The 27,960-nt window shown below is 41.8% G+C and overlaps 1 protein-coding gene across 5 annotated transcripts; it reads right to left on the reverse strand.

Moving 5' to 3' along the window:
* Positions 1 to 109: 109 nt before the first annotated feature.
* Positions 110 to 27,719, reverse strand: TP53BP1 (tumor protein p53 binding protein 1). 5 transcript variants are annotated; one of them, XM_071753946.1, is made up of 28 exons: positions 27,575 to 27,719; positions 27,330 to 27,455; positions 27,103 to 27,169; positions 26,960 to 27,032; positions 26,579 to 26,646; positions 25,799 to 25,957; positions 25,252 to 25,333; positions 24,248 to 24,393; positions 22,958 to 23,078; positions 22,553 to 22,644; positions 21,842 to 22,044; positions 19,586 to 20,804; positions 12,247 to 12,366; positions 11,321 to 11,548; positions 10,734 to 10,776; positions 9,803 to 9,895; positions 8,438 to 8,939; positions 7,962 to 8,111; positions 6,442 to 6,734; positions 5,926 to 6,102; positions 5,240 to 5,661; positions 4,917 to 5,108; positions 4,233 to 4,433; positions 3,467 to 3,679; positions 3,258 to 3,352; positions 2,069 to 2,268; positions 1,061 to 1,206; positions 110 to 442 (listed from the first exon to the last, which is right to left on the reverse strand). In XM_071753946.1, exons 4-28 carry the CDS (start codon positions 27,025 to 27,027, stop codon positions 255 to 257), a joined length of 5,421 nt encoding a protein of 1,806 aa, XP_071610047.1. In that variant the 5' UTR covers positions 27,028 to 27,032; positions 27,103 to 27,169; positions 27,330 to 27,455; positions 27,575 to 27,719; the 3' UTR covers positions 110 to 254. The 5 variants fall into 5 exon arrangements, with proteins under 5 accessions (XP_071610047.1, XP_071610042.1, XP_071610045.1 ...); XM_071753941.1 differs by having other exon boundaries at positions 27,330 to 27,647; XM_071753944.1 differs by lacking the exon at positions 25,799 to 25,957 and having other exon boundaries at positions 27,330 to 27,647.
* Positions 27,720 to 27,960: the final 241 nt, after the last annotated feature.

Consider the following 27,960-nt stretch of genomic DNA (forward strand, 5'->3'; position numbering starts at 1 on the left):
ATATTAGTGCTGTTCAGCTCGGAGAAATGTAACTTTTTTTTTTCCTCTTTGCCTTTCTCTTAGGGCATGGCCCTGTAATAAGCTTAGATAAATGAGGAGTCCCAGCAGCTACCACAAGAGATTGAACATTTATTTAATCATAAAAGTCCAGCAGATAAAACTATATACAATAATCCATGCACATTGTTCAATTACACAAACATTTAAAACCTGATTAAAACACAGTCTGCAAAACAGCAGGGCAAAGTTTTCATTTACTGGGGGACATAGTCATATCTGTATTTTGGATGTTTGTTGTAGCCTACCCTCTCCCCAGCAATAAGGCTCTGGATCACCCACTCTTGCGAAACAACAGGCAACCGTAAAGCTTCTGCACACTTCAGGACACCAGCTGGGCAGGAAAAATCAGTCACCACCACGTCATAAATACCCAAAGCAATATCTGCACGGGAGAAGAGACAGCCATCTGTCAGGTGATGTTCTCTGCAGCAGATCAGCCTGTTTCACCATGGAATTTCTCTTCCATGTCCTCTCATTTATAGCCAGTGAATTCTTCTGGTAAAAGTTAAGGCATGCCCCACAGCAACACTACACTTTGCAAGTAAAAGATTCCCTCTAGTTCAGACAGAAACTAGCAGAAAACCAGTAGCCAAGATTACAGGCAGGGCTAGATAACCATAAATGCTGACCACAGGGTGTAAGTACTAGTTAGTTCCCGCATCCTATATGGAGGGGGAGAGACAGATGAGTTCAGAAGGACAAGGAAGCAGCTTTAGTGGCCTTCAGAAGGTCTAGGAACACTTCTTGCCTATTTCTCCCTTTTGACACAGGCTGGAAGCTGACAGCTTGTGTCTGGAATTGCTGCAGCATCTCCCCTGGAAGGAAAGTCTTCTAGATTTAAGCCTCTAGATGACATTTAAGCAGCACGCTAGTGTCCTTTGCCTTGCTTTCTGCTTATAGACACCCCCATAAGCCATCCTAAATGGTTTTAAACCGTACCAGAGACCACAGCAGCACGGGATTCCCAACCACTAGGCCTGAGAAACTGTTCAATGATTACCTTTGTTGTGAGCATTTGAGTAATGCTGTTTAACTGATGCTGCACCCCCTGTCATGAGGATTTCAGACCACAGATCCAGGAAGTTCTGCTGCTGGTCTGACACCAGGAGAACCTTCAGGTTATGGAATGGGTTTTCTCGTGGATGCCTGTAGAATAAAAAGAACTGCAGACTGCTAAAAATATCCAGTAGTCTGAGACTTTGAGACCATTACCTGCTTCTTTCAGTCACCTGATTGGCTTTTATATTCATTTTTTAATATTTATTTTTATTATTTATATTGGTTCTTTTAATATCTTGCATACAATGACCTGCTCTCTTGCCACCCCTCCTGAGATACCCAGAACAATTAGTCTCTGTTTACAGATAGCACAACAGACTAGACAACATTGGTAGGGTGTGTGTGCAGCAGCCTAAGTCCAAAACTAGGCAAAGCTCCACCTTAATCCTGAACCACTTTTTCTGTGCATATCCAAAATACCTCCATTTTGACAGGGCTGAGCAGACAGGCATCAGAGATTTACAAACTGCTTTTGTCCACCCATCACCTTGCCTATGGAGTCTGACCAGATAGTTGTTCTCTCAAAACAGACCTACTGGGTTAGACAACAGAAAACGCAGAAGCTGGCTTCAAAACGTAACAAAGGAAAAGGAAATTACAGTAGCATTACTCTCCCTTATCCATTTCAGAGCAGTTACAGAAGTCAGGCAAGTGTGTGGGAAACCTTGCACGAACTCAGTCTTCCTCATGAGGAGATTGACATCTCTCTCACTTCCCAGGAGACTGTCTTTACTGTGTATGTAGCACCCAAACATACCTTAGCATTAGAAGTCACTGTAAATCCAAGAAAAGAGATAGAAGTGCTGTTCCTATATGGAAGGGAAAGCATGGGGAGTAGTACTAGGGACACCTTCATAACTTGAAGTACTGAAGAGCATCCTAAGGATAACAATTCTCTCTGATTAAGTCTTTGGCCTGTGGTCCCAAATCATGTTTGTCTGTCACTTACCATTCTAGCAATTTTTGCTCCTGGAGGCTATAACCAGCTGGCAAAAGGTAATTTCGATAATTCTGAAGCTGGTTAGCATGACAGCTGTCATGGACCCAGATATGAGACACACAAGGGATCCCCCTGGCAAGGCACAGCAGGTATTTCCGAGTTCGGCAATGCTGGTCCGCAATTAACAGACACTGATATGCTGTGTTACACTTCAGGGGAGATAGAGAGACAAAAAGGCACATAAACAGGAGACAATGCTTGCAAAAAACCCCAAAGTTACCCTGCTGGTACATACTTTAAAGAAGAAAGCAACTGAAACCCTGATTTTCACAGCCATATTATGTGAAACGTGAATTAGGTAAACACATTCTGTATCCGCAATAGTCACCCATTCCAAGCTATTTAGTTCCCAGGCAAACTCTGCCTACTAGTCTTTGTATCGTAATTATCTCTTCCAGTTCAAAGGAGAAGATTCATCTTTTAGTTTGACTTAGTAAGTCACTACAGAAAACACTGCACACTCAGGCAAGAGAGATGCTCTGTGAATAATTTATCCTGTCTATTAAAAATCTAATTTTAAAGTAAAGATGACACTAAATGAAATTACTTGTCTATTTAGATCTGGTGAGTGAAGAGCTCTACCTCTAAGTGTTCTGAGACACAGACTAGTAGTGAAACCACACCTGGAGTACCGCACCCACTCCTAGGTTCTGCAGCACAACAATTTAAGACAAGGCCAAGGGCCACTAAGATATTTAGGCACCGGAACATGTGGCATACAAGAAGAGGCTAAGAGAGCTGAGTATGCTTAAAGGTCAAAAAGCCTGGGTGAGTAATCAATTAACATTCATAACAGATAGGAGGGCACACAAAAGATGGAGACAAACTCTTATCAGTGTTATCCACTAAAAGGACAAGCAGCATCAGGTACAAATTGAAATGCAGGAAATACCATTTATTTTTTTTTTCCTTGGTTTTTCTTTCAATCAGGAGTGGTCAAATACAGGATGAAATTGGCCAGAGAGTTGCAGAGTTTCCATCCTTGAGGATACAAAAAAACCCAACTGGACAAGGAGCTAAGCAATCTGCTCTATTTAATTCTGCTTTCAGCAGGGGGTTGGACAAGATGAGCCAAAGAAATTCATCCCAGTCTCAACTGCTCTGTGCTGTTGTTCTAGATTAGTAAGCAAACTCTTACCTGGGTTTCATTGAAGTCTTCCAGGATATAGCCAGCTCCTGCCCTCAGCTGCTGTGCTATGTAACGTTTGTCATATGGAGTCATCGGTAAAAATTCTGCAGCAGAAAAAGGAAGTTCACTTTCTGGCTATAACTATAATCTATCTTTAAGTCCATACACTAAAGCCACAGCATTCCACTTGGAAATGCAATGGGTAAGATTTGTCTCACCTTCTTCCTCCTCACTGCTCCCTGTAGGACCATCTGATGGCTTCTGATGATTCACCAATTTGTCAATAGGTGTTGCCATGGTGAGAAGAAAGGCATAGCCCAAAAAGAGGGTCTTATTGTGGGGCAGAAGTCCATGATGGTCCCCTAGTACTGGAGGTTCTACCCCATCTGCACCTTCACATGTGCCTACAAACTCTCCGTCTCTCACAGCCCCTGCAGAGAGACAGAAACACCATGAGTCTGAAAAGTCAGGTTCAACACAAAGACCCTGGGTAACATTTGGAATATGTTCAATTTCTGTTATTTTAGTAGAGGAGACAGGGAGTGGCAGGATTGGGTTAGGATCATACTATGATAGGTAGCAATCTTCTACCCTTCTGGCTGCAAAGAATCTTCAAACAGAAACCTGAATGGGACTAATGTTCACCAGCCTACCAACATCCTGGAACAACACTTAATGCTGTGAAGGATCCCTTTAACAGCTAGGCATTTCAGGACTAACTAAACAGATAAAAGAGACAAGAAAGGAGAGAAGCAAATCACAACACTGAAGTCAGAATGGTTCTAAAAGACAGAACTGAAAAGATGGCAGGTAAATACTCAGACTATGCTAAAAATATCACTGGCTGCTGAATGCATCCAAGGAGAATCAGCCTCAAATCCTGCAAAGCAAATAGTCTCATTTACATTTTGCTTTTGGGAAGCAAAAAGATCAATTACAGAAATAGCTGAATGCAAGTTTAAGAGCAGAAACTCATGTTCTCACCAGGTTTCATTGCTGACTTGCGGCCACGTTTAGCTGGGGATCTCTCCTCTTCAGAAGCAACGAGTTTCCTTTTCCCAGACAGTGTGCCAGGTGGGACACGGGGACTCTCCTGCCCTTTACGAGTGGGAGTTGTGCTGCTGCTGGAAGTACTGGGAGAGCCAAGGTTACCACGTCGCTTCCGCTTCCCTTCCACAAGATTATCTGCAGTGCAGTATGCAGAGATTGTCACCAAGTGTCATCTAGTTCCATGAGCTTTCACCCACCCTGTATGTCCAGATTTGGCTAAACTCAGCACCACCTAGAAGGTACACACTACCACCCTCTGGCAGAAGAGCAAAGATATCTCACTTCTCTCTCTTTATTTTCAAACCCTGTCTCTTTTCCTCCCAGTACTGCTGAAGAGCTTGTATCATAGCAGCCATCCACACATGTAAATGAGTACAAGAAACAGAGCACCCTCCACAAACCAGCGAATACCACTGAGTCCCTCTGAGTCTCTCTTGCTCTCTGAGCAAGGCGAAAAACACGGGAAATATCTCAAAGATGCCATTATAAAATATCAAAAGCATTGTTGAACACCCAGAAAAACTTAAACATGACTAGTTCGTATCAGGAACTAGAAGCATCTCAAAGGCACAAGCTGCAGACCACCGCAGCCAGCAGGTCAACAGCCCCTCCCCTTACCAAGACTGATGTCAGCTGCTTTGGCCAGAGGGGTGACAGGTTCATATGGACCTAGCCCAAACTGCTCCCGGAGCTTATTTCCTTGTTCCTGAGATAGGATGACAGATATTCGTTTGTACCACTTCCTCTGGCCTTCCTTTTCAATGCAATAGTAAAGCTCTCCAGAATCCTTCCGGTGTCCCTTCACCACACCTGACAAGACAGCAAAAAACTCCCACTAACCAACCATGCCCAGACTTCTTGTCCTCCTGGAGAAGCATCCATCTTCTACTGCGTTCAGCAGCTCAGAAAACCCAAAGATGGAACTCAATCACTGGTCTTACCTGCACTGAAGTAGTCATCCTCTGAGAGTGCAGTCACCTCAGTCTCCAGTGGGATAGGATCACAGAGTAAAATATCTTTTCCTAGCACATCACATTCATATCCATCATCAAAGAGCAACTTGTACTTTCCTGCCCCTACATCTTGGGTAATCGTTCCAGAATAGAAGTACCCATTTGAGGCCCACTTTGCTACAACCCTAAGGCCCACAAAACTATTCCCAGAAGATGAGTCTGCATAGTCCAAAGGACCAGTCACCACTTGTAATGGGATTTCTGGAGAGTCACTTCGATGCAAGGCACAGAAGCCAGCCGTCTCAGATTCCTCCTCTCCATCTGGCAGGCAAACTGAACGAGTACATGATTTCTCCTCAGGTGATGTTGTAGTTGAGAGATCTTCAACACCAGGCAGTGCAGCTACATCTCTGAGGGGGGAAAAAAAAAAAAAAAAAAAAAAAAAAAAAAAGAAGCAGTTCAAGAAGGAAAAAAGATAAAAATTCTCTCAGACAGTTCAGGAAAAACAGTTACTAAACAAAGAATACTTGGGCAAGATGCTTGCAGCTGCTGCATGCTTTCACCAAAAACTAGCTTCTGAAACATTCAATATTCTTTTTTCTCTGTTACATTAAGACAGCAGCTCCCCATTCTTTTCCTTGTCAATAAACTACAGTCTCCTTTTTCCAGAGTACCTTGTTCCTGTTGCTCGAGATGGTGGGCGGCCTCTTCTTCCTCGCCCACGAGGTGTCACAGGTGCTTGGCCACCCTGATGGGTGCCAGGCAGAGAGTCCTCCTCTTCCTCACAAGGCAGTGATCCTGTCTGGTTAACTCTGAGCAGAGATGCTGGCTGACCAGCTCCTTTCCTAGGGCTAGAGAATTTATGAGTTAAGTATTTTGAAAAGAGAAGCCAGCTCACTGGGATCCCTGCTTTTTCCCTGTGATCTCACAAGATCACAGGGAAAGAATCTTGCCCTGTTTGCTGCTCAACTGGCAAGAGCTTAGGCCAAACAATGCCTCACAAGGAAACAAACTACTCCTTCAGGAAGAACAGATGTGAAAGCAAAGACTATCTTCTTATTTCAATGCATCAAGTCAGATCCTTCCCTGAAAATGTCTGATTTACAGTATTCCCTCCTTCACATTCCACCCAAGCCAGCTGTTCACTTCTGCAAGTACCTGTTCTTCCTTTCCCAAAGCTCTGAAGGTACCTTAATTTTCTTAAGATGCCTCTGCCAACGGGTAAAGCAAATTCTCCAGTTTCTGCCCCACACACTTTCCCTTTGACAGGTCCAGTTCCTTGCCCCGAACTACTGCTGCTGCTGTGTGTGGCAGAGTGACCACTGCTGGCTCCACTGGATGTACGGTGGAGGCTTGAGGCCTTAGATGAGAAGGAGCTGACATCACCCAGGTCCCCTGAGGTCAGTGATGAGCCTGCTGCAGTCCTAGAGGAGGATGTGTCAGTCTCACACTCCTGGCACTCCACTACAGGCTCTTCTGTTTCCTTAAGAAGATAAAAAAATGTTTTATCAAAGATGATGCACTATCCAGATGGAAGCTCTGCAATCATCAGGCAAAGCACAGACAAATCGAGAGCACATCCATGGAACTGAAGGGGGCCATGCAGATTTGAGTCTGGGATGATGAAGGGCAGACAGTGTCTCTCTCACTATAGGGCTGTGCAGAAAGAAGTTGCATTAATAAATCAGGAAACAAGACAGAGATTAGACAGAAACAAGACGAAATTAGTCTGCCTTTGAGTAATTTCTACCCTTCAAGGGTGAGAGAGTGAAACAAATACATGAGACACCAGAAACCTTCGGTTACTAAAAATCCAAGATCATTTTCTCACAGCTGGTCATGTGGAGCCAGCTTTATGGATATGAAAATATGTATCTACAAAACAGTGATATCAAATGTTGGTAGATAAATTGGAAATATTTGTGATTACACAGCCTTTATAAGCACATTTCAGGAAACTTAACATCACAATAAGCAATTTCATGTGTTGCATCAAATGTGAAAGTATAAGCTCTACACTGAACTAATTTATCCTTACTCATGGTAACAACACAGCACAAGATTTAGATTATTCATCTTCATACAGAATGTTACAGAACAGCAGTAACATTTTATGGCTCGCAGACTGATATGATTACTGTGCACATAACTTCAGATTTTGTCAGCTATCTTTTGAGATTCCATTAAGATTTGCTGGTTAATGAATGGACATATGCAAAAATAATCGTGTTTTCAAGTTACTTTTTGTAGACCTCTTATAAAATTTGGCCCACGGGATTCAAAAGTGCAGTGAAAAATGACACTGAGCTGCAAAACAGGTTGAACAACTTTAGACAGCTCAATTTTAGAGGCAAAAGTGATTTTTGCTTACTAGTAGAATTTCTGACCATTCTGAAATCTCCCTACTCTGACAAAACCCCAATAAATTTAAAACAGCTAGAGCCACACAGGAAAGTCTTTCATTCAGTTCTGTGAAAGACAAAAAATTTGTTTCCTCAGAATACAGTAACAGGCATGAAATACAACAGGAATAAACAGACAACTTTCTCCATGCACTAAATAGTCTCCATGTTTTCACATGGAGAAAAGTTTAACATCACAGCAAGCTGACTTGCTCATTCAACTAATTTTCTGCAGCCAAAGCACATTCTCATTTTAATTTTATTTTTCTGCCAACACATTACATTTAGCCCTAAAAACAGGAACTTACCTCAACTACCTTTCGTTCCACCTCTGCACCATTTATGTAGTAAACATCTGTTATAACCCTTGTCACAACAGTGCGCACTTCTCGAACAGTCCGCACATGGCGATGCTGAACTCGGCCTTTGGGTGGGTGAAGGTTAAACTCCTCCTCTCCCTGTAATGAACAGGACAAATTAAAAAACAAACAAACAAAGCCCAAAACCTCCAAACCCCAAACAAACAAACAGAAAGAAAAAAAAAAAAAACCAACGACAAAACCAAACAAACACAAAAAACCCCCACAAAAAAACCCACCCCAAAATAGTCCACAAGGAAAAGAAAGCATTTCTGAGTAAGTCATTAGATTCTGAGTAGACATTAACATTTTAAATGGGCTTTTGGATTTTTCCAAGTGAACCTACTGCTAGTAAATTTGCTGGCTGAAGAGATACTTCACTGTTTTAAAGCAGTAAAATTAAATACAGGCAGCCATCACCCCACCTGACTGTGCAGAGAGTCCGTGTCCTCTCCAGAGGCGCTCACGAGCTTTTCACCACTCTCCTCAGTTTGGACATTCACATCTTGTCGCCCAGGTCTTTGTCCAGACATACTTGTTCCCACTTCCACCTGCCTACAGATTTCTCCTGATGTTTGTGTTGCTTTTGTAACAGTTGCCAGGGTAAAAGGAGAGTCTTCTGTAGTCTGAATCCCTTTATTGTTGGTGTTTGGCCACCTTTCTCTGCTCCCATCGATTTTAACAGCCTTACTTGGTTTCTTCTGTGTCCTCCTCCCTTCTTCTGTCTGAGTGCCTACAACACCAGTCTCTGCAGAATCCCCATCCTCCGCACCAGAAGGTTGTTGATGGCAGTCCTGCTCCATCCTCTGGGGAATTAGGACCTGTTCACCACTGTCATCTGCCTTGTGCTGCTGGTACCACCAGCCACCGGGATTTTTATGTAATTCAGCATCTCCTTGTGTGCCAGGAAAACTGAACAGATTCCCCCTGGAAAACAGTCACATATAGATCAAAATTATTGAATAAAAACCAAAGAAAACCAATAGGCTGCCTCTTGTGTGATAGCACTATATATAAAAAAAACACACATCCTGGTATTCATTCAATTGTTTCTTAAGACCTGTCAAAAGTGCTGTCAGGTACTATGTGGGAGAGTATCCTGACCCTTACTAGAAGCATACATTTGGTTTTCCTTGTGTACTTGAGGACTTTGAAGAGTGACTGTACGTTGACCGGCACTGAAACTCCCTGTTCATTATGTTCTTTAGTATCACTGTTCAATGCTCTTGAAATAGAAGTTACTCTTTCTTTGTAGACCAAGACCTCAATGCCCCATCAAAAGACAGAATAGAAAACAATGAAGAAGCAGATTTTCTACATTTTCCAGCTAGCATCCTTATCACCATAGATAAGCAGTGGTACAGTCCTTTTTAAAGCAACCAGAGAAAGCAAAAATTAACGGATTTGTAAGGGAGACAAATAGCAAAAGCAGTAGTAAACATGATACGTCAGAAGATCTTGGATCAGGAAAAGGAAAAGATCTTTATCAAACAGCTGTAAGCATGATCTAGGTTCTCTCAATCACTGTATTTTACTAAAGCGTATTAGCGAGCTGGAATCACACCTCTGCTCAGACAAAAAGGTAAGTCTGATTACCATGTGAGATACAAACACACAGGACTTATACTTACCCCATTGTTCCCAACCTTCTAAGCCATCAAAAGGCAGTGACTTAGTGCAATTTCTTTGATGTAGAAAACACACATGTGCACATAAATCCAATATGTGCATATAAATCCAATCCATATAAATCCTGCCAGGACTGGCAGGCAAAGACTGTGAGGAGTTACCTAAATGGAGAAGTGGAAAGACCATGACCTCTGGCCTCATCCTCTCGACGAACTTCACAGACACGACTAAACACAGATGATGCTTTCTGGGAGCTAGCAGTGCAGATTTAAAACAAACAAAAACAAAAAAGCATCAGGGAGTGAGAAAATCCCTTGTACAGCAAAACAAGAGCACTCTAGTCCCTCAGGAAATCCACAACTGGTATTGTGGTTGTTGACCCATAAAGCCACAGAATGAGAGACAGTAACTCTCAACGGTCAAGAACCAAGCTGCACTTGCATAAACATTTCCATCATTTCTGCAGATATTGTACCAGCCAAGAGCAACATAACAGTTCCAGAAAACGAAGTGTGGAAAACTACAGTGCCATCAGGAGTTTCACCATCTACTACCTCTGGCACCCACCACTTATGCCTCACTTCTTGGGACTTTCATGACACTACAAAAATATTGGAAATGACAGTTACAAAGTAGACCAAGTTCATCCTCCTCCAAAGGCAATCTATCCTATCAGTGAGGAACAACTGAGGCATGATTACTATCCAGCATACAACCCTGGGACTAGAGACACTGAGTTTATTTCAAAGTCTTCTCACTGTTTCAAACCATTACACTTCACTTAGATGACTACAAGTCATTATCCTGTGACTCAGATTCTTACTAGTACTTACAAACCACACTCTGCTTTTGCCTACAACCAAAATGAGGCAAAGTGCTGATATTAGTAGGAAGCACAAAGCCTGTAATGAAAGGGCAAGTGGGGCACCCACATTGCCCACGTACTTCAAACCTGCTGCAGGAACTACAGAGTTCATGTCATGGCTACTGCTAAAAGCATTTAATTATTTTTTCCCCTGCTGCTGCTAACAAGAAGGAAAAGGATTTACCCAGAACTCTGTATTAACCCTGTGCAGCAACAAGCCCAGTTACCTGGCAGCAGAAGATCCATCTTTCCTGTCGCTGGCTGTAGGCTCTGAAACAAGAAAGAAGGAAAGCACCATTCTGGTGTCACCTGAACAGACTCTCTGGCCCCCTCTGTGTCCTGCCACACCTAGTGAAGAGCAAGGTTGACTAACACTGGACAAAGGGTGCCACCCATCTTCTCATCACAGACATGAGTTTCTAGGTTTCAGAAACTGTCAAACTTAATGTCACTGTTCTGATTAACAAGCTTTCAAACTTTTTTGTGCAGATTAAAATTCCAACTTTTTTCCCCCTGGAGTTTAGTCAAACTCCAGTTCCTGTCCTGTGATGTTGTCACTATACATCACATTTTTCAGACTGCTGGAAATACCTTTCCTCACAACAGAGGCTTCTCCTCTCATTCCATCCTTGCTTAGAGAATTGCAGAAACAGAAAAACAAATTTGAGTGACATTGCCCAAAAAGAAAAATAAGAAAAATCACAGACTATCTCAGGGAATACCACAAAACTGTCTTGGGCAATGCCAGAAAGAAGTTTTGATTGAGGGCTGAGATCCAGTAGGACCTGTAAATGTCAAGGTTTCACGCTCTTACTTTCCAAGCTGAACGGCAGGGACTCCTCACTCCCATCATTCAAAGGTGTAACAAGGTTCATTCGTAGAGAGAGTTTTGCATCAGGCTCAGAAGCAACATGACAGTCTCCTTTCTCACACACTTCTGACATATCTGCTGACACCACTGCACTTTCCACGGTGACATTGTCTGTGCCCTCTGCTGTAACATCACTAGTTGCTATAGTGCTGTCTGGACAACTATCATCCACTGAAAATAGGAAAACAAACAAGCAAAAAAAGTAAACTGAAAAGTAGCTATTGTCATTGACACTGCTGGGGCTCAGGTTTTGTTTTGAAGATGCCTCACTGCATCATTATCAGTAATAGTGAAATCTAGAGTTCTGAAGCACGAAAGTACCATAATACAGGTATCTTATATCAGTAGATATAGTACATAATATAAATATATAGTAGTAGATGTATACTATAGCAGATATATATTATTATCAGTAATACAGGTATCACCCTTAGCTGGCAACAGAGTAATTTACTACTATCCAAGCAGAAACACACACTTCCATTCATCCAGCAAATACAAGTGCAGTTTCATGAACCCTAGCAGAGAAAGCTCCACTAAAATGATGATTATTTGGAACCATCTTGGTTTAGTCTAAACTCATTCACTATTCAGAACAGTCTTTTACATTCTTTATGGAGGTGTATGTGGGAATATGGTGAGTACAAGGAAGATCTATTCCATGCCACCCCATCCTCTGGGAGCAAACACCTTCACTAGAGACCCAGGAAATTGTGAAGGGATGAGCCGTCCCCATAGTAAAGCAATGGTGCCACCTGCAATGCCTTCTGCCAAGGTAGGCTTGAGATACCAAATCACATCCTGCATCAAGAGTCAAAAGCTTCGAAGCAGACTTTTGCTGCAGAACAAGGCCTATTACTCAAACTCACCAATTGGTGTGCTGTGCCTTCTGGGTCCCATTTTAAGCTGGCCAGTAAGAGGTGGTGTTATGCTGGTCAAGGACTGAATACTGCCACCATCCTTTGGCAAAGTAAAACGAAACTGAGTTCCTAAAAAGCAGAAAATGCCAGGATCAGTAATTTCAAGGGACTACTTGGGTTCGAATACCAAAAGCACAGGTTCACTGTGCTGGGGGAAAGTATAACCCTGCTGCTGTCCAGTACAAAACTCTCCTGAACAGTTTCTGATTTCAGGACAGCTGCTCTAACTCATCTTCCACACATTTTGTGTGGAAAATCTCTCTAGATGAACATCTGGGCTCCTGCCATCCTGATACAGCTGTCCCCAGGTGCTAAATAAACATACGACTAAATATTCTGTCACAAATAGGACTTCTGTAAGTACACCTTTGCTTTAGAATTGCTCAGGATTTTCCACAGAAAAGGCAGACGAAGATAGAAACAGAAATAAAGGTCAGGACAGAAGTAAAGTGGCAGAGCTATGTGTTGCCTGAGTTAATAACCTGAAATTTATACAGAATGATGCTTTATCAAACAGTCTTCAATAAAAAGTGAGCAGATACACACCTATGAGCACAATCAGTAGCACACAACTGATGGGTAGACAAAGACAGCAGAAGTTTGACTAGAAAGTAAGCTTTAAGAAAAGTGACAGATTCTGCAGTTTCCTAACTAGCTGCAAGCTGCCACCAGAAGGGGTGGCCTCCTCCTCCTCCTCTCCATTAATTCTGCCCTTTCTTGTGCAGTCTCCAAGCACAAAGGGTCTGCAGGGTCTGTTGGCTGAGGCAGCCTATTCCCACCAGGGAAACCATGCCTTCATGGATTTACCACATGTGGATCTCACAGTATTTAGCAGATAGAATGCTTAAAAAACTTAGTAAATGCTCCATCCTTTTGCCTCACCCCATGCCATTTATCTGCAAGCATTCAACATAGTATATCAGTAATTTGCAGGCTGTGTTCTTTCCAAATACTCAGAAATACTCAGTAACACCAACAGAGTAACCCTTTCCTCTTCCAAAAGAGGTCAAAAGAGGTTTTCATAATTTTGTCACTTTTTCCTAGAATTTTTTCTTTGCATTTCAATCAAGATACTACTCAAATAATGCAAGTCACAATTTATGTAACTCCTCAATTTTAAGAAGCATGTATAAAATTACCCCCAAAATAAACAGTATTGGAAAATCATTAACTAATGTCATGAAAACACAAATTCAAGTTACTTAAATTCAAGAGCTAGCACTAGATATTCAGATCACACAACTACCTTGCGGCAAATGAAGCCATGAATACATGAAAAAGACAATCCCCCTTGCAAAAGAAAACCCCAAGCAGCAAAAAGCTATCTATTGCCCATTTGAAAACTCTGAAACCCACCACCTGCCCTGATGTCACAGGTTTCCAAGATACAGTTCAGCAACCGAAACAGCCTTGAGATCAACCTAATGATCTCAGTGTATTTTGTAGGTATTTCACAGTGCAATGGTACTCACTTTTCACAGGTACACAACACATCAGAAGGCCAAAGACTCCTCACAAACAGCTTACCAATGGCAGTCATATCACAAACTATAGCACATATCAATTTACAAATGTTTTAAATAAAAAGTGAAGTACTCAAACTGCACTGAATTTTCATCAGTTTAGCTTCCACAATTCCTTCTAGCCTACAAATCTACATTTGACAGGCTAATAACAAATGATCAAAAGAATTTATTACATGATCAGCCTGCATTTTAATAAGACATAGTTACTAAACCAACAGATACTGTTAGAGAAAACAAACAAGCCTTCACACTCACAAGACCTGAAAAAAATATGTAGGCCCAAAAGCTTAATTGCTTTCATGTAACTGCATCAACTGCTGTGACAATGAAAAAATGTTAATTCTCTGTATGAACTTAAGTCATTAAGACATTACCCTGTAACATTTTTATTTTTCAGCTTCAAAAGACTGGGTCTTTCTTTGGCCCACTTTGTCTCAAGTTTGCTCATTCTAAGGTATAAAAAAATTGTCCTTTCCCTGGGTAACCCTGCCACGGGGAGAGATAGATGTTTCTATTACAGTGCAGACGGCAACTACCAGCACAGGGAAAAGCTGCATCCTCAAAATGGAAGGAGAGGAAGGATCTCCCAGTTCTGTGTCAAGCACAGCAAAACAGAGCTATCATCCTCTTCTAGATGAAGTCTCACTGCCTTTTTTGCATACTGTGGCGATGCTTGCACACCACGTGTATGGCCAGCCTGCAGCTCTTCAGCAGCTCAAACGCATCTCTGTCTCCTTCAGTTCTTCTCTCCTGCCTGTCACCTCTACTGTGTGGCTCTCAGCCACATCAACATCTACAGTGCAGGCTAGCAGCAGTGGATGGCCACTGTTTTCTCTGTATTCAGAAAAGAGAGGAAAAAAAACAGAACACAAAACCCACCACTCCCTTCTATTTAAGAACTTTTACTTTCTCTTTACTTTCTTAGCTCTGTTCTTAACTCATTAGCACAACTACTTAATAGACAGGACAAAAGATTGATTACATACATTTTTCTCCATTGGTATATCAGATAAAGCTGTGATATATCAAAAGGACCCCTCTAGAAAACAGGAAACAACTTTATGTCTAGAAGTCTTTCTGATTAAGAATCATCGTTTTAGCCAAACCTCAGGCAAAGTTAAGATGACTTAAGTGCTTGAGCACTACTATTCACCATTTTAATAAAAATATTAACTGTTAACTTTCTATTTAACATGGTACGCTTAAACTTAAGTACTGCAAGTGCTGCATTAACTGCACTGCTTATCTGTTTCTTCTTATTTTAATACTAGTAAAAGATAACTTTCTGAATAAGTTTTTGTATGTACAAAATTGTACAATTTACAAAAAGACTTCACAGACAACCACAACTTCTATAAACTCCATAAAGTCCTAGAAACAGACTAAAATGAGTAAATATCTTTTCCCTACCCCTACATTCTATCACATTCAACCCTCTGACTATTTTTAGTAGAGTAACTAAACAGTTAGTATCTTATTCCAGGCAACCTCAAAAACAAAAGATACCCCTGCAAACTTCACCATTCAGTTTCTACTCCTGCTCCAATAGACTCTTCTCAAAGTTCATTGCAGTCCTCATCCAAAGTCTGTGCTTCATAATCTGTTGATAAGGGATTAGACTCCTGTTGGAAATAGCTAATATGAGAACAAAGCTGCTTTAACAGTAAAGGCAATGTTCTAAAGCTCTTCACTCCTTCACGAGTGAGTGATGGAAAGAGTTCGAGTCTCAGTCTGCATATTTTCCCATGCTTCACGAGTCTGAAGACAGCAGGCAGAACATCTCAAAAGCCTGAACTCTCTCCTAACACAACCCTCTAGTGAAATACAAATGTACAAAACAACCACCAGCATTAATTTCTGTGTTCATTTTCTCCAGAGTGGCCTACTATCTTGTTTCGAAAAAAAATCCAGCCAAGTGTGATGTGTTTAAGTTGCATTTAGATTTATCTAAGAAAAAACATTTCAAGTACAAAGAAACGTTCAATGCTTTGGAGTGTGAGTTCTGTAAAAGGCAAAACTGAAAATGAATGTAACGACAGCTACTCATCTTTATCTTGCCATAATTTTGGCGGTGTATTGCCAAACATATTATTTTATTTCATAAAAAGCATAATGTTTCTAAATTCACAGATCACTACTGTTCTCTTGCCTATGCCAAATTCTCTTCAGAAACATGCAGCACCAGCACACTAAATGCTCTGGACTTGTTCACAGAAAAGTTAATTTGAGAACACAAAATGCAATGAGATCAGAACACCTCTGAAATTCCTGGCCACTACTTTAACCAGAACCTCTCAAAGTATAATTTTCTCTGTAATAAAGCTTTTTTTTTTTTCCCTTTCAGTTACAGGAAATTAAGAATATTGCACCTATAACTTTGTCATTCAACTTCATGTTAAAATAACATTGGAGCTCCTACAATTTTTGCACTTTAAACTTGATCGAAAGAAAACAGATTTTCTGATACTAAAATCAAGTTCCTAGATTCTTGCCATGTGCAAATTTCCACACAAAATTCTGAGATTTTGTTAGGGGACACCAAATGAAACTAACACCTGGTGAAAGGAAACTTGTTTTTTTACCCAGTATTTAAGCTAACTTCCCACCCTAGGAAGCTTTGAAGCCTAAATACACGTGGAAATTTCATGGTGGGGGAGTAAAATACACCTATTCAAGACACAATCTTAATAAAGACATCACTTCAGACTCAGCATGTTCCTCAACCATACTTTTCTTGATAAGGATACACATTTTTACCCTCATATTCATATATATGCACTGAACAGGAAAGACTGAAAAAATCCACAACAAAACCAAACTTAAATGGCAACAGAAGAATCTAACAAAGAAGCTGGTCATCTTAGTCCACAGAGTATCTCAAACCCTGGTGATTCAGATTTTATGTGCAGTCTCCAAGATCTGTCACTGAAACTTTTTTTTTACCCACTTTGAAAAATACAGCGTAATTCAATTGTACCCTTGCAAACAATATTCAAAGCTTCCCCTAAATATAATTAGAGAGGCAGCCTCCAAACTTTTGACAAGATGTTGCTAAGACACATCTAAATATCACAAATTAAGAACTTTAACCTAAAATTAGTGACACTACTGTCTTGACTGATAAAATAACTCATCAAGTTGCCTCTAGTACCTTACTTGCTTAGCACCAGTTCCCTAAGCCAACAAAGACTCTCCATTCAGTAAATGCACTAAATAAAAAAAAAAAAAAACAAAAAAAAAAAAAACAAAAAAAAAAAAAACAAAAAAAACCCCAACAAAACAACACGCACACCCCATTTCTGGCCAGCTGAAACACTGTACTTTCAGCCTCCACAATTAAGCAGTTTGCTATAATATTCTGAAAGAAAGTGATGGTCAGTAGTTATAGGATGTTAAAAAAAGCAAAACCAAAAAAAAGCTCCGTAACGTCTGACTGGTTCTACGGCATTCAGAAGAACGGGTGCAAAATCAAATCAATTAAATTGCTATGGTAGCTGGTACATTAAGCAGGGCTCAGCAGTACATATTCATTCTTATCACTATATTATTGGCAGAGTTTTAAAATCCAAACACAGAAGGTATCAGAATTCCATGGAAATTTTTACAGGACTAAACATGTACTTAGCTCAAAATAAAGTAAGCACTGCAGAAGGTGCTCTCAGATGGTAGTAACCTTATAAAGCTGTGGACACAGGGATTCAAGCTCCCTGAAAATAATTGCTTTGTTTCAAACCAGATAACTATAGCAAAGACTAACTTGAAAACTGCTCTTATCTTTTGTTAGAAGTCTCTCCAAAACTGATGACCTGAATAAGCATTGACATCTCTTTTCCATACCTCACTGTAATCTGATTTCTACAGGTATCAATATTTACCTGTTGTTATCTTACAACACAAGATACTACCTTCACCCTATTTTTAGTACCTCGAGTTTCTGTTTGCTATCCAGTTCAATACTATTAGACAGCTATCTTTCTCAAACTCATCAGCAAATTTGGTTTGGAAACCACACATAAGTATCACACTCAATCCCTTTTCAGCCAAGTCTCCATCTAGCACTTCAAAGACATCTCACCTACTTCTGTTCAGACATAAAGAAGAAAGATCTTCATCTTGCTGCTTTTTGAAATCTGCCATTTTGACCTTTCCAAAGAGGATCACATGTTCCAGAAGTCAGCACGGTTCAAGGTCACAAGAACTGAAGAAAAGGGGAGGGAACCACGTAAGAACAAGCTCAGAAGGCTTTCAAGAAGAAGCAGCCAAAGCTGCCATAAACGGCAGTAAGGATCCATTCATAGCTGGAAAAACTAAACAAGTATTTCAGGAAACAGTAACAAAAAATAATGGATGCCTAAAAGTGATTGTAGAAGTTTTGAAGGAATGCACAGCTCTTGAAAAAAAGCCAACATAAAGTGAAAGAGAAAATGAGATATGTCCTTTACTAACAAAGAGTGGAAAATTATTCAGACATGAACTGAGTACATAAAACAAACAAGAAAACTGAGTGTTAGGAAATGTTTTTTAAGCAGCACATCTTACACTAATTTCTCAAAAGGTAAAACCAGAAAATATTACCACTTGAACAAATAGGGCTACATAACAACACCGTGACCTTCAAGTGGTAAGAGAAAATCTATCTAGCCCACAGCTTTATAGGCTTCACAGATGAAAATCAGACTGGTTAACTGGAATCTATCATTTCACAAACATCTTCCCTGCTAGACATGTAATTTAGTTTTAGTAGCACAGCAAAAGTCTATTATCTTGCACTGCACTCTAACTGAAGGACTGAGATGATTCACAGAGTGTAAACTACCTGGCAAATCACCAAAAAAAAAGTTTAAACAAACATACTGGTCTATTCAGGATATGTAAAGACAGCCATCATCTATTGACAAGTAACGTTTTCAGATCCTCAATGGTCAAAATCACCAACTTCAGGAGACTGGAAGTCAACTACTGTTATCATGAGAGAGGAAAGCTCCATTATCTGATCCTGCAGTTTTTAATAAAAGATTACTCAAGTAAAACTTCGTTTTCTATTATTTTCTCATTTGAGGAGTACAGAACTCTGCATTTTAAAATGACGTCAACTAAAAAGCAAAAACTGCACAAAACTCAGGTATAGCATCCCACATTTTGTGTGTAACTACACAACAGTATGTTAAAGGGATTTCAACGCATCATGACAATACCAGCCAAGCCACATTTTACATGTGAGTGAAAAGCCATTCTACTTTAAAATAATCTGAAAATGAATTTGTTGTATTAGTTTCTAGCTCAAAGTTGCTCTGTACACCTCCATAAAGAAAGCTCTTCTCAGAGAAGGAAAAAAGGAAAAAAATAAGGCAAGGAGACCTAGTAGAGAGAATGAACAGACTGCCACACACCCTTTACATTTCAAGGACACTGTTGTTGTTGCTTACCATGGGGAAAAAAAAAAGTTACAAAAAATCCTTGAGCAGTGCCCAAGTCACAGCTTTGAGCTGTCGAAGTTGCTCTGCTCTTCTGCCATGAAACAGCAAGACAGTGTGAGGAGCAAGAATTACCTTATCGTTCTTGCCTGAAGCAGTGTGACAAAGGAGAAATCTGCAAAGGGGTGTCACTCAGGTAACACAGTAACCTGTAGCGCCACTCTTATGAGATGCTGCTCAGACGGCATCCAAGATGAGCACTCCCTGAGAACATTGAGGGTTGTACACAGATGTCCCTGACATGACTCAAACTACACACCTGTGAACCAGTAACCTAAATTCACTTACCACTGGAAGGACTGGGGGATTTAACAGTTCCCTTCTCCTGTGGCTGCATCTGCTCTTCTCGCTCCTGACTCCTCATAACAGTATCCTCTGTATTCTTTGGCATCTGTGCCTCCTGCTGAGCCACCAGCAGGTAAACACCTCTCTCTTGAAGTGGTGGCTGATTACCTGTTACCGTTATCTGTCCTAATTCTGAACAGCCAGGATGATTTTCGGCACAGAGCATCACTTCTGATGGAATGTCACTCTTTAACTTAGGAAACAAACTGTTGTGCTGTTCCAGCAACTCCCCTACAGAAGGCTTAGATAAAACTTCATTGTACTCAGGCATGTTTTCCAAAGCAGCTTTACAGGAGAGTTTATCTGTGCTCCTAGCCTGCCCAGTGTCAAAAGCACAACTTTTTGAAGTTTCTTTTCCCCAGCTTTCTGGTCCAGTCTTTTCTAATTCCTGAGGCTGACCAGACAAATTTTTGCAAGAACCATCAACAAATTCCACTTCCACATCTTCATAACACTGTTCTTCCCTTTCAAGAATACGTCTCTGAGAAAGTGTTACGTTAACAAGGGACCCTTCCTCATTTATTTGCTTCTCTTTTACTTGCAGTTTTTCTTCTTCACACTGGGTCTCAGGAACTGTCTCAGGTTCTGCTGTCTCTTCTGATGGATGATTCTCTGACTGTGCTTCTCCGCTCCAAGTGTGTGACAGAATCTCAGGCAGCATAGACTGATCTGCAGCAGCCTGACGTGCAGAAACACAATCAATCTCCCGATGAGCTGTAGGGGCTAGTGACCTATCTCCTGCTATCTCTGCACTAACTACTTGCACTACAGGCTTTCCTGCAGTCTCTAAATCCTCTTTTGCTTTTTCACAGTTTTCAGAGACGGATTGATCACCTGCATCCATCCTCAGCTTTATGTTGTCATTCTCCACAGAACAGAGTCTCAAGTCTGTGGCCTTACATTCAGAAATCATCTCTGCCTGTGTAGCTTCACTGTCTTGTCCTGTGTTCAGAGAGCCCAAACTGACCTCTGGATTTGTGGGCTGGCTACAGCCACTTGCAGAAAGCATCAGCTTACAGGACTCAGAGTCACTTGTTGAAATCTTTGACAAAGCATTTGTGGGTCCAGAGACATCTCCATGTAAGCTTAAATGTGTTAAAGCAGCAGCTTTTTCTTCTCCTTCATGCTTCCTCTCTGGGCTCTGAGTTGGAATAAAGATATCCTACAATGAAGAAAGTGGGACATCAAGCATCAGGGCATCCAGAGTAGGACTGTTTATCTGGAACATTAGACTGAATTACAGAGCAGAGCAAGATTAGCATGAAACTACAGATAAAAAAACCCAGCCCCCTGAACGTTCTTCTCTCCATTCATATGAGCCATAATTGCCCCGTTCTGGCTGAGAAGTTATCACCACCCTTTAGTGCCTCTATGGCAAAGTCAGGCACAATACTTGGTACACCTCTCAGACCACCAAATCATGAAGTACAGGTCAAGTATGACAAATCAGAAGCCGTTTTTAGTCAAACAAAAAAGTGTTCCATGAAGATTCTCTGCAGGAATCTATTATGTTAGCATGAAAGCCATTTTCAGGTAAGGAGAAGTCCTGCTTCAACTAATCAAGTCTCTAACATGACCTTTATTGCCTCAAATTAATAGAATTTGTAATATCAACTTGTAAAGCCACCAAATGTCTGTTAAGTCCCTTAAAACGGTAGTAAATTCCAGAATCGAAAAACATACAGGAAACAGCAGCTACTAAGAATAAGCAAATTGGAAAATTCATTAAATGACTTCTAGCCTTGTGGGAGAATACTATGCTTCCTTACAAAGCAGCTTTGCTTTCTTCATGACAAATAATGCTAAGGTCTAGCCCAATAGAAGTCGTCTAATTTATGATGCAGTCTGAGGTGGAGGATGCTCAGCTCAGCATCAAGAAGCAGCAGCCTCTCAAATCAAAAAAAAAAAGAAAAGAAAAAAAAAAAAAAAAGGACAAAAAAGGTTTCTAGCATATATTAAATTATAACTAATTCTATGCTCAGTAACTCAACTGCACCCTCCTAGACTGTTCCACATATTCTCTGTGGGATTAACTGGCACACAGTATGATAAATATATAACTCTGGTGGGAACATGAAAGTGCTCATGAGAACCGGCTTAGCAGGGAAGCTCAACCCAGAAACACAGAGCCTGACTCAAACATATCTTATGTAACAGCCACAGAAAACCCTCAGAAGAGGTATCTAAATGAACCCTTACATGAGAGAATTCTGGTTGTGATGGTATAGGTAAAGATCCAGGAGAGAAATCTGGTGCACTCTGGGACACTGGAGTTGAAGCTTGTGGCAGGACAAGACGTCCTGGTGGGATACATGGGATGACCATCTCCAGTGGTGTATCTCCTCTCTGCTTCTCCATCAGCTCTCTGTCTTCTATGGCAACAGATATTTCCATCTGTTCATCTGTTTTAAAAGAGCATAAAATACATTACTAGCAAATTCTTCTGTTGTACCTAAAGTTTCCAATATTCTGTTACAAGATTTGTCTCCAGCGGTGCACAGAACTCTTTCATACATTAATGTGTGAATGTAAAAATCTTATCTTCTTTTATTGCCTTTACAGCATATATTTAATGTAGGTGTCTGCCTGCAGCAAGAATTACTTGTCCCTACAAAAGGGGAAAAATTGCAAACAGCAATCTGTATCCCACACAAAGTACTTCCCACGTTTTGAGTGAAGGGGAGCTGGCCAACGGAACTAATTTTACTATGACAGCTATGCAGGAAATCTTGACAGTACATAAGCATCTGTATTACAAATACAGATCTGCCTTTCTCTACTTCTTTCAGTGTTCTCAATCCTGCTTTACTCTTTAAATATAATGTTAGCAGGTTTTGAAAAGGCTGCATGCTCAGGCTAAACCACAGGGCACAGAGGCACAACCACAGAGCAGTATGCTGAGAATTTTACCTTTTGCTTGCTCCTGTTCAGTAGGACTGCTGGGGACAAGAACAGTGGATCCAAAGGCAACTGGAGAGGGAATAACTAGGCCTGAAGAGACACTGCAGACAAGAAAACATGGAAAAGACCATACATTACTGGGAAGTGCATTAACCACTCCCCAGATGTAGCTCCAGCTTGTCACAACAGGAGTCTTCTCATAAAAAGAGAGTGTCAGGCGTTCACTAGAAAGAGACTTAAGAAGTGGCCATTACCCACACAGGCAACATCAGCTCATATCACAAAATAAAGCAATGCCCCTCTCAGAGCACAAAATTAAAACATAGATTGCTTAAAATTAAGCACAAGTGCTTGAATAAAGAAAAAAAGAGGTGGAAATAAGCTATTGCAATAGTTTTGGGATTTTTCACTCACGTGGAACAGCCCGCCTGTGCAAAGGATCCCTGTCCAGAGAGCTGCAAGAGCTGCAGGCCGCGTGCAGGGGTGCACACCAAAGAATTTCCCTTTTCCACTCTGGTTGTTGGACAGCCACTCCCTGCGGCAGTTTTGGACAGAAGTTAAGGTTAACAATCTAGCCAATAACCAAGCTGACAAAAAAATAATGAGGAACTGTATCCACAGTACTAGACAGTTACTTCTCAGCTGGGCAAGGACAAGATGATTTTCAGACAGAGCTGAAGAAGGACTGCACATGAAAGTTCAGTATGTGAAATGTGAGTATAACATAGTTGGGATGAAAAAGACAAGCTTGTAACTATAGAACAGATTTTTATCAGGACAAACCATAAAAGTCTTCCTGCTTGGGAATTTTAAAAGAAAACTGACCAATGACTCCTATGTCAGCACATTTGGCCCGCCACCAGAATGCAAATACAGGCAAGGTTCTCACAAAAGAAAGACACCTTGCAATGACCACTGACTTCATGTGAGTTGGGAGGGATCTGTACAAGATCATACCAGTATAGACACAGTAGTTGTGCACAAATTAAAACTAAACAAAGAGCATACAGTAAGACTTTTTAGCTCATGCTTTATAAACTGTGACAAAGTTGTCCTTCAAAACCTCATTTTCTAGGCCTTTCTCTAGCAGGATTGCAATGTCTTTCTTAATTTTTCAATTGAGGATACCAAAACCAGACACAGACACCCTCCTCCCAAGACATACCAGGATTACCTCTCTCCTAATCCTATTTCATGTCAATCTCTTCTCTGAGAGGGAAGGAACATTAACTCAGATGACAAATAAGATTGACCAAAATTGTGCTACAAAGATTTTGAGTTCAGGATGCTGTAAAATCTCAAACAGGAAGGCCAAATCAGAGGAACAAGGTCTTGCATAAGAAAGTCTACAATATTTGCATTTGCTACTTATCCATGGGTAAGCATAATTTTTTTCAGGTTCAGAAGGGGGCAAAAGGAAGGTTTTCTGGTTTGTTCTTCAAGGGGCACATAAAGAAAGGAAATTAAATGTATTTAGCAAACCAGTGTAACTGTTCTAACAAGAAGGGACATTTGGACATTGCTTCACAGTATAGTGAAAGACACTGTGATCTTTGTATTTCCAAAGCATTCTCAATTTCAGCAGAAATTACATGGAAAATACTCCCAGCACTCTGCACCCTAAAATACTACATGCCTAAAACAATTAAATATGGATGACAATTATGGTGATCTCTGGAGAGACATCTGATTGTCTGTTGTTACCTGGTATATCATTCTCAGGAAACATCTCTTCCTGAGTTGATAAAATATCTGACTCCTTGTGATCATAATCAAGGGATTTCTCATTTTTAGTGTGGTCACAAACAGGTATTTGTTTCCTGGTGTCCTCCTCTGATTCCTGCAGAATTCTGGAAAAGAAAAACACACAGTCACTGACCTAAGAAAGTCGAAGTATGAAGGTAATACTGCAACACTGTGAAGAAAACTTATCAGCACAAAAACGTTCACTTGTGTATACCACGGGGGGAAAAAAAAAAACACCAACAAAAAAGCCACGCATTCACCCTCAACAAGTTACATCTTCAGAATTATTTTGCAAGCTTTCTAAGAATCTAAATGATGCTCAAATGGAATGCAGATTGTTCTACTGACACAGTTCAATGCAGATTCTATTAACTTTATTTCACCTCATTTTTAGTATTTTTAATATTGTTTTGTCGTATTCTGCCACAAAATAATGACTTAAATACTTGCCATAAATGACAATAGTTTTCAACAAACTGAAACTTCACATTTAAAAATCATTAAAATTACAAAAGCTTATAAAAATTCAAAAGCACCCTCGAATAGCCATCACTTAACGTCCAGATTTCTCCCATGAGGCCAAAGACTGTATTGCTGTGATTAAGTTATTTTGAAATAACTTCTGTGACTTAAACTGAATTATTAATTTTAATATATTCCAGCCATTTAAGAAAATTATTGGTATGTTTTATTCTCCAATGTACACTCCCTTAAAAATAAACCTACTGATATCTTCATGTGTAAGAGCTTGACACAACCTCCTTTCTGAGCTAGGAATGGGGAAAAGCATTCCCTAGCTGTGCTGCAAAAAGGTCTCATCAGCACTTCATTTTCCCCTGCACTTTTCTTTCTTGGTTTGAAGCCTGAACCCTTCTGAATCTACAAATCTAGTAAGAAATACAAAAATCAGTTTCCAGAATGTAAGAAAGAGACCTGCTATAAAGAACAGGGACTGTTTTTACCTTTCAGATTTCTCTGGTTGGTTCTCCAAAGCAGTTTGTGCTTCTGTGCTGGAGACAGTTTTCGTGCTGTCCCCATGCAGTTCTAGTAAGAGAGAGAAAAAAAAATAACAGTTGTTACTCAGGTCACCTAGATTAATATAGAAAGAGAAGAAAGTGTAGTTCTGTAAACTACACAAATATCAAGACAATCCTTATATGAAAAAAAAAAAAAGTTGAACTATCATTAATGATAGCAACAAAAAAGGACAGAATGAGGTTTTTGCCAGGGAGGGGATTCAATATGAGATTATGTCAATGTTCTGAAAACAAATTAAGAGAGGTGCAAGAATCAATGACTCCACTTGGACAGCCACAAGAAAACAAATTAATTAGCCCCCCAAAAAAGAGAGGACAAAATTCTTTTCAGCTACCAATGAGCTGTGAACTCATTTTTGAAAACTACAAATACATTATTTCCCACTGAAGAAACCTGAACACCCTATAATCAAAAGAAATCAGAGTGAACTGACAGAGCAACAAAAGAAAATCCTAGATAATTTTCACATACCATCTTTACTATCATTCTTCACAAGCCTGGAGGGAGGACCAGCAGCTCCAGCATGAAGCTGATGAGTGGCATCTTCTTCATTGGGAATGAAGTCACTTTCCAAGTCCTGGCTTTGTGAGAGCTCCAGAGCTCCAAAAGGCAGCTGTGACATGCCTGTATCTAACACCAAGCATCCACAAATAATACATATATGTGTATCTATACATATATATATAAAAAACAAAAACCAAGAAGCCATTTATTATTTTACAAGGGCAAAAGATACACCCTGTAACCAGAAAAGGATTTAGGTTACTGCTGAAACTCTGAATACACTAACAGACTCTGATCTCAGCTACACTAACTAAAAATAGGGTAGCAGAACAGTGACCATGAACTCAGAAAGCAGTGTTACTCAGCAAGGTCTTACACAATGACATTAGGTATTGTAGCAGATTTGATGAGAAAACAAGCCTGATAACACACAGACTCTGCCTAAACGTCCTTTGATGACAATGACCTTTATGAAGTTCTTTGCCATAAAAAGGGCTTCATCTCGTAATAGTCAAGATGCATTCATGTCTCTTTTATAAATCATTTCCTGTCTCCAAGATCCTTGTCAACAATTATACGAAATAACTGCAATTTTTTTCAATCACCAAAGCATACAGATAAATTTCCAGAAAAAGACAACAATTTGTGAACCATTATGACCCCCGATGAGACAGCTGAACTGAAAAACCACAGAGATGGTTGGTGAGATTCACAGCCACAAGAACAGACCCAAAAAGGATAAGTTACCTCCTCCAAAGGGCGCAGCAGCAGAGTCAACACCACGTTCACCTCCTTCTCCAACATTTCCGAGGTCACTGCAACAGAAGGACTTATTTGTATCGCCGAGGGTTTTCCAGCAGGCTGTCTCCTTACACCCGACTCGTCTTCTGAGGAGTGACCTCGCAGCTGCAGCACCTGAACAGCCGCTCCCGAACACCCCGAGCCCCGCACCCAGCCGCGGCCCGGGACAACGCTGCTGCGCCGGGCCGGTCTCCGGAGACTGCAGCGCCACGGCGGCATGGGCAGGGCCGCAACCAGCACCGAGCCCGTGTTTTAAGCCCATCCGCGGCGGGCGACAGCGGTTTTGCAAGGCCCGGGGGAGGCGGCCGAGAGCCACCGCACACGTACCTGCGGTCCCCGGCGGGCGCTGGCACCTCCTCAGCGACGCAGCCCTCGGGGCGAGCAGGATTCTCCATCGGCTCTACAAGCACAGCGTCGTTAGTACGGCTGCGGCCCCCCCGAACACGCCACGGCCCCGCGCCGCCTCTTACCTTTGGGTCTCTCCTGGGCCGCCCCGCTACCCGGGCCCCGGCCGCCGGCGAGACCGCACACCAGCCCCTGCAAGACAGACGCACGGTCCCCGTGAGAAACGGGTCGGGTCGGGTCGGGTCGGGTCGGGTCGGGTCGGGTCGGGTCGGGTCGGGTCGGGCCGGGTCGGGTCGGGTCGGGCCGGGCCGGGCCGCTCCCCCTCCTCCCCCCCCCCGCGCCGGGCACTCACCAGCACGGGGCTCGGGCTCCGGCGAGCCGGCAGCAGGCGGGCCAGCACGCCGAGGCAGGCCTGCTCCGCGTCCTCCGCGCCCGCGCTCTCGGGCTGCGAATCCTCCACGATCAGGCGGGGCGTGTCCTGCTGCGAGAAGCCGGGGTCCAGCTGGCTGCTGCTGCCGCACTCCATGCAGAGCGCCACGGGAGGCGGAGCGCTTGGCGGAGCCTTCCCGCGGCCTCACGCCTCCCGCATGGCCTCACCGCGCCCACCGCCCGCCTCACGGCCCCGCGCTCCCCGCCGCCATCTTGCAGCGCGCCTTTTGGCGGCGCGAGATCCGCCTGCCCCGCGTAGGCGTTACCAGGGAGACGCGGAGAGTCTCGCGAGCCTGGCGGGAGCGCGGTCGGCAGCGGGAAAGGGAGCGCCCCGGGACGGGGCGTTGCTCGGTGTTGTAGAAATGAGAACGCAGAAGAGGAGAAAAACAAAACCCCGACCTGAATAAACTGTTCTCGTGTGGAGTTACTGACAAAAGTTTGCACATAGTAAGGCACTGTAAGAACGAGTTTGTGTTCACGAACTTTGTGTATAATGCCTATGCATACACGTGAGGTGTGTGAAATAATTCTCGTGCTCTGGCACGGCCTGAGCT

This window comes from Heliangelus exortis, chromosome 11 (assembly GCF_036169615.1).
Source record: "Heliangelus exortis chromosome 11, bHelExo1.hap1, whole genome shotgun sequence".
NCBI classification, from domain to species: Eukaryota; Metazoa; Chordata; class Aves; order Apodiformes; family Trochilidae; genus Heliangelus; species Heliangelus exortis.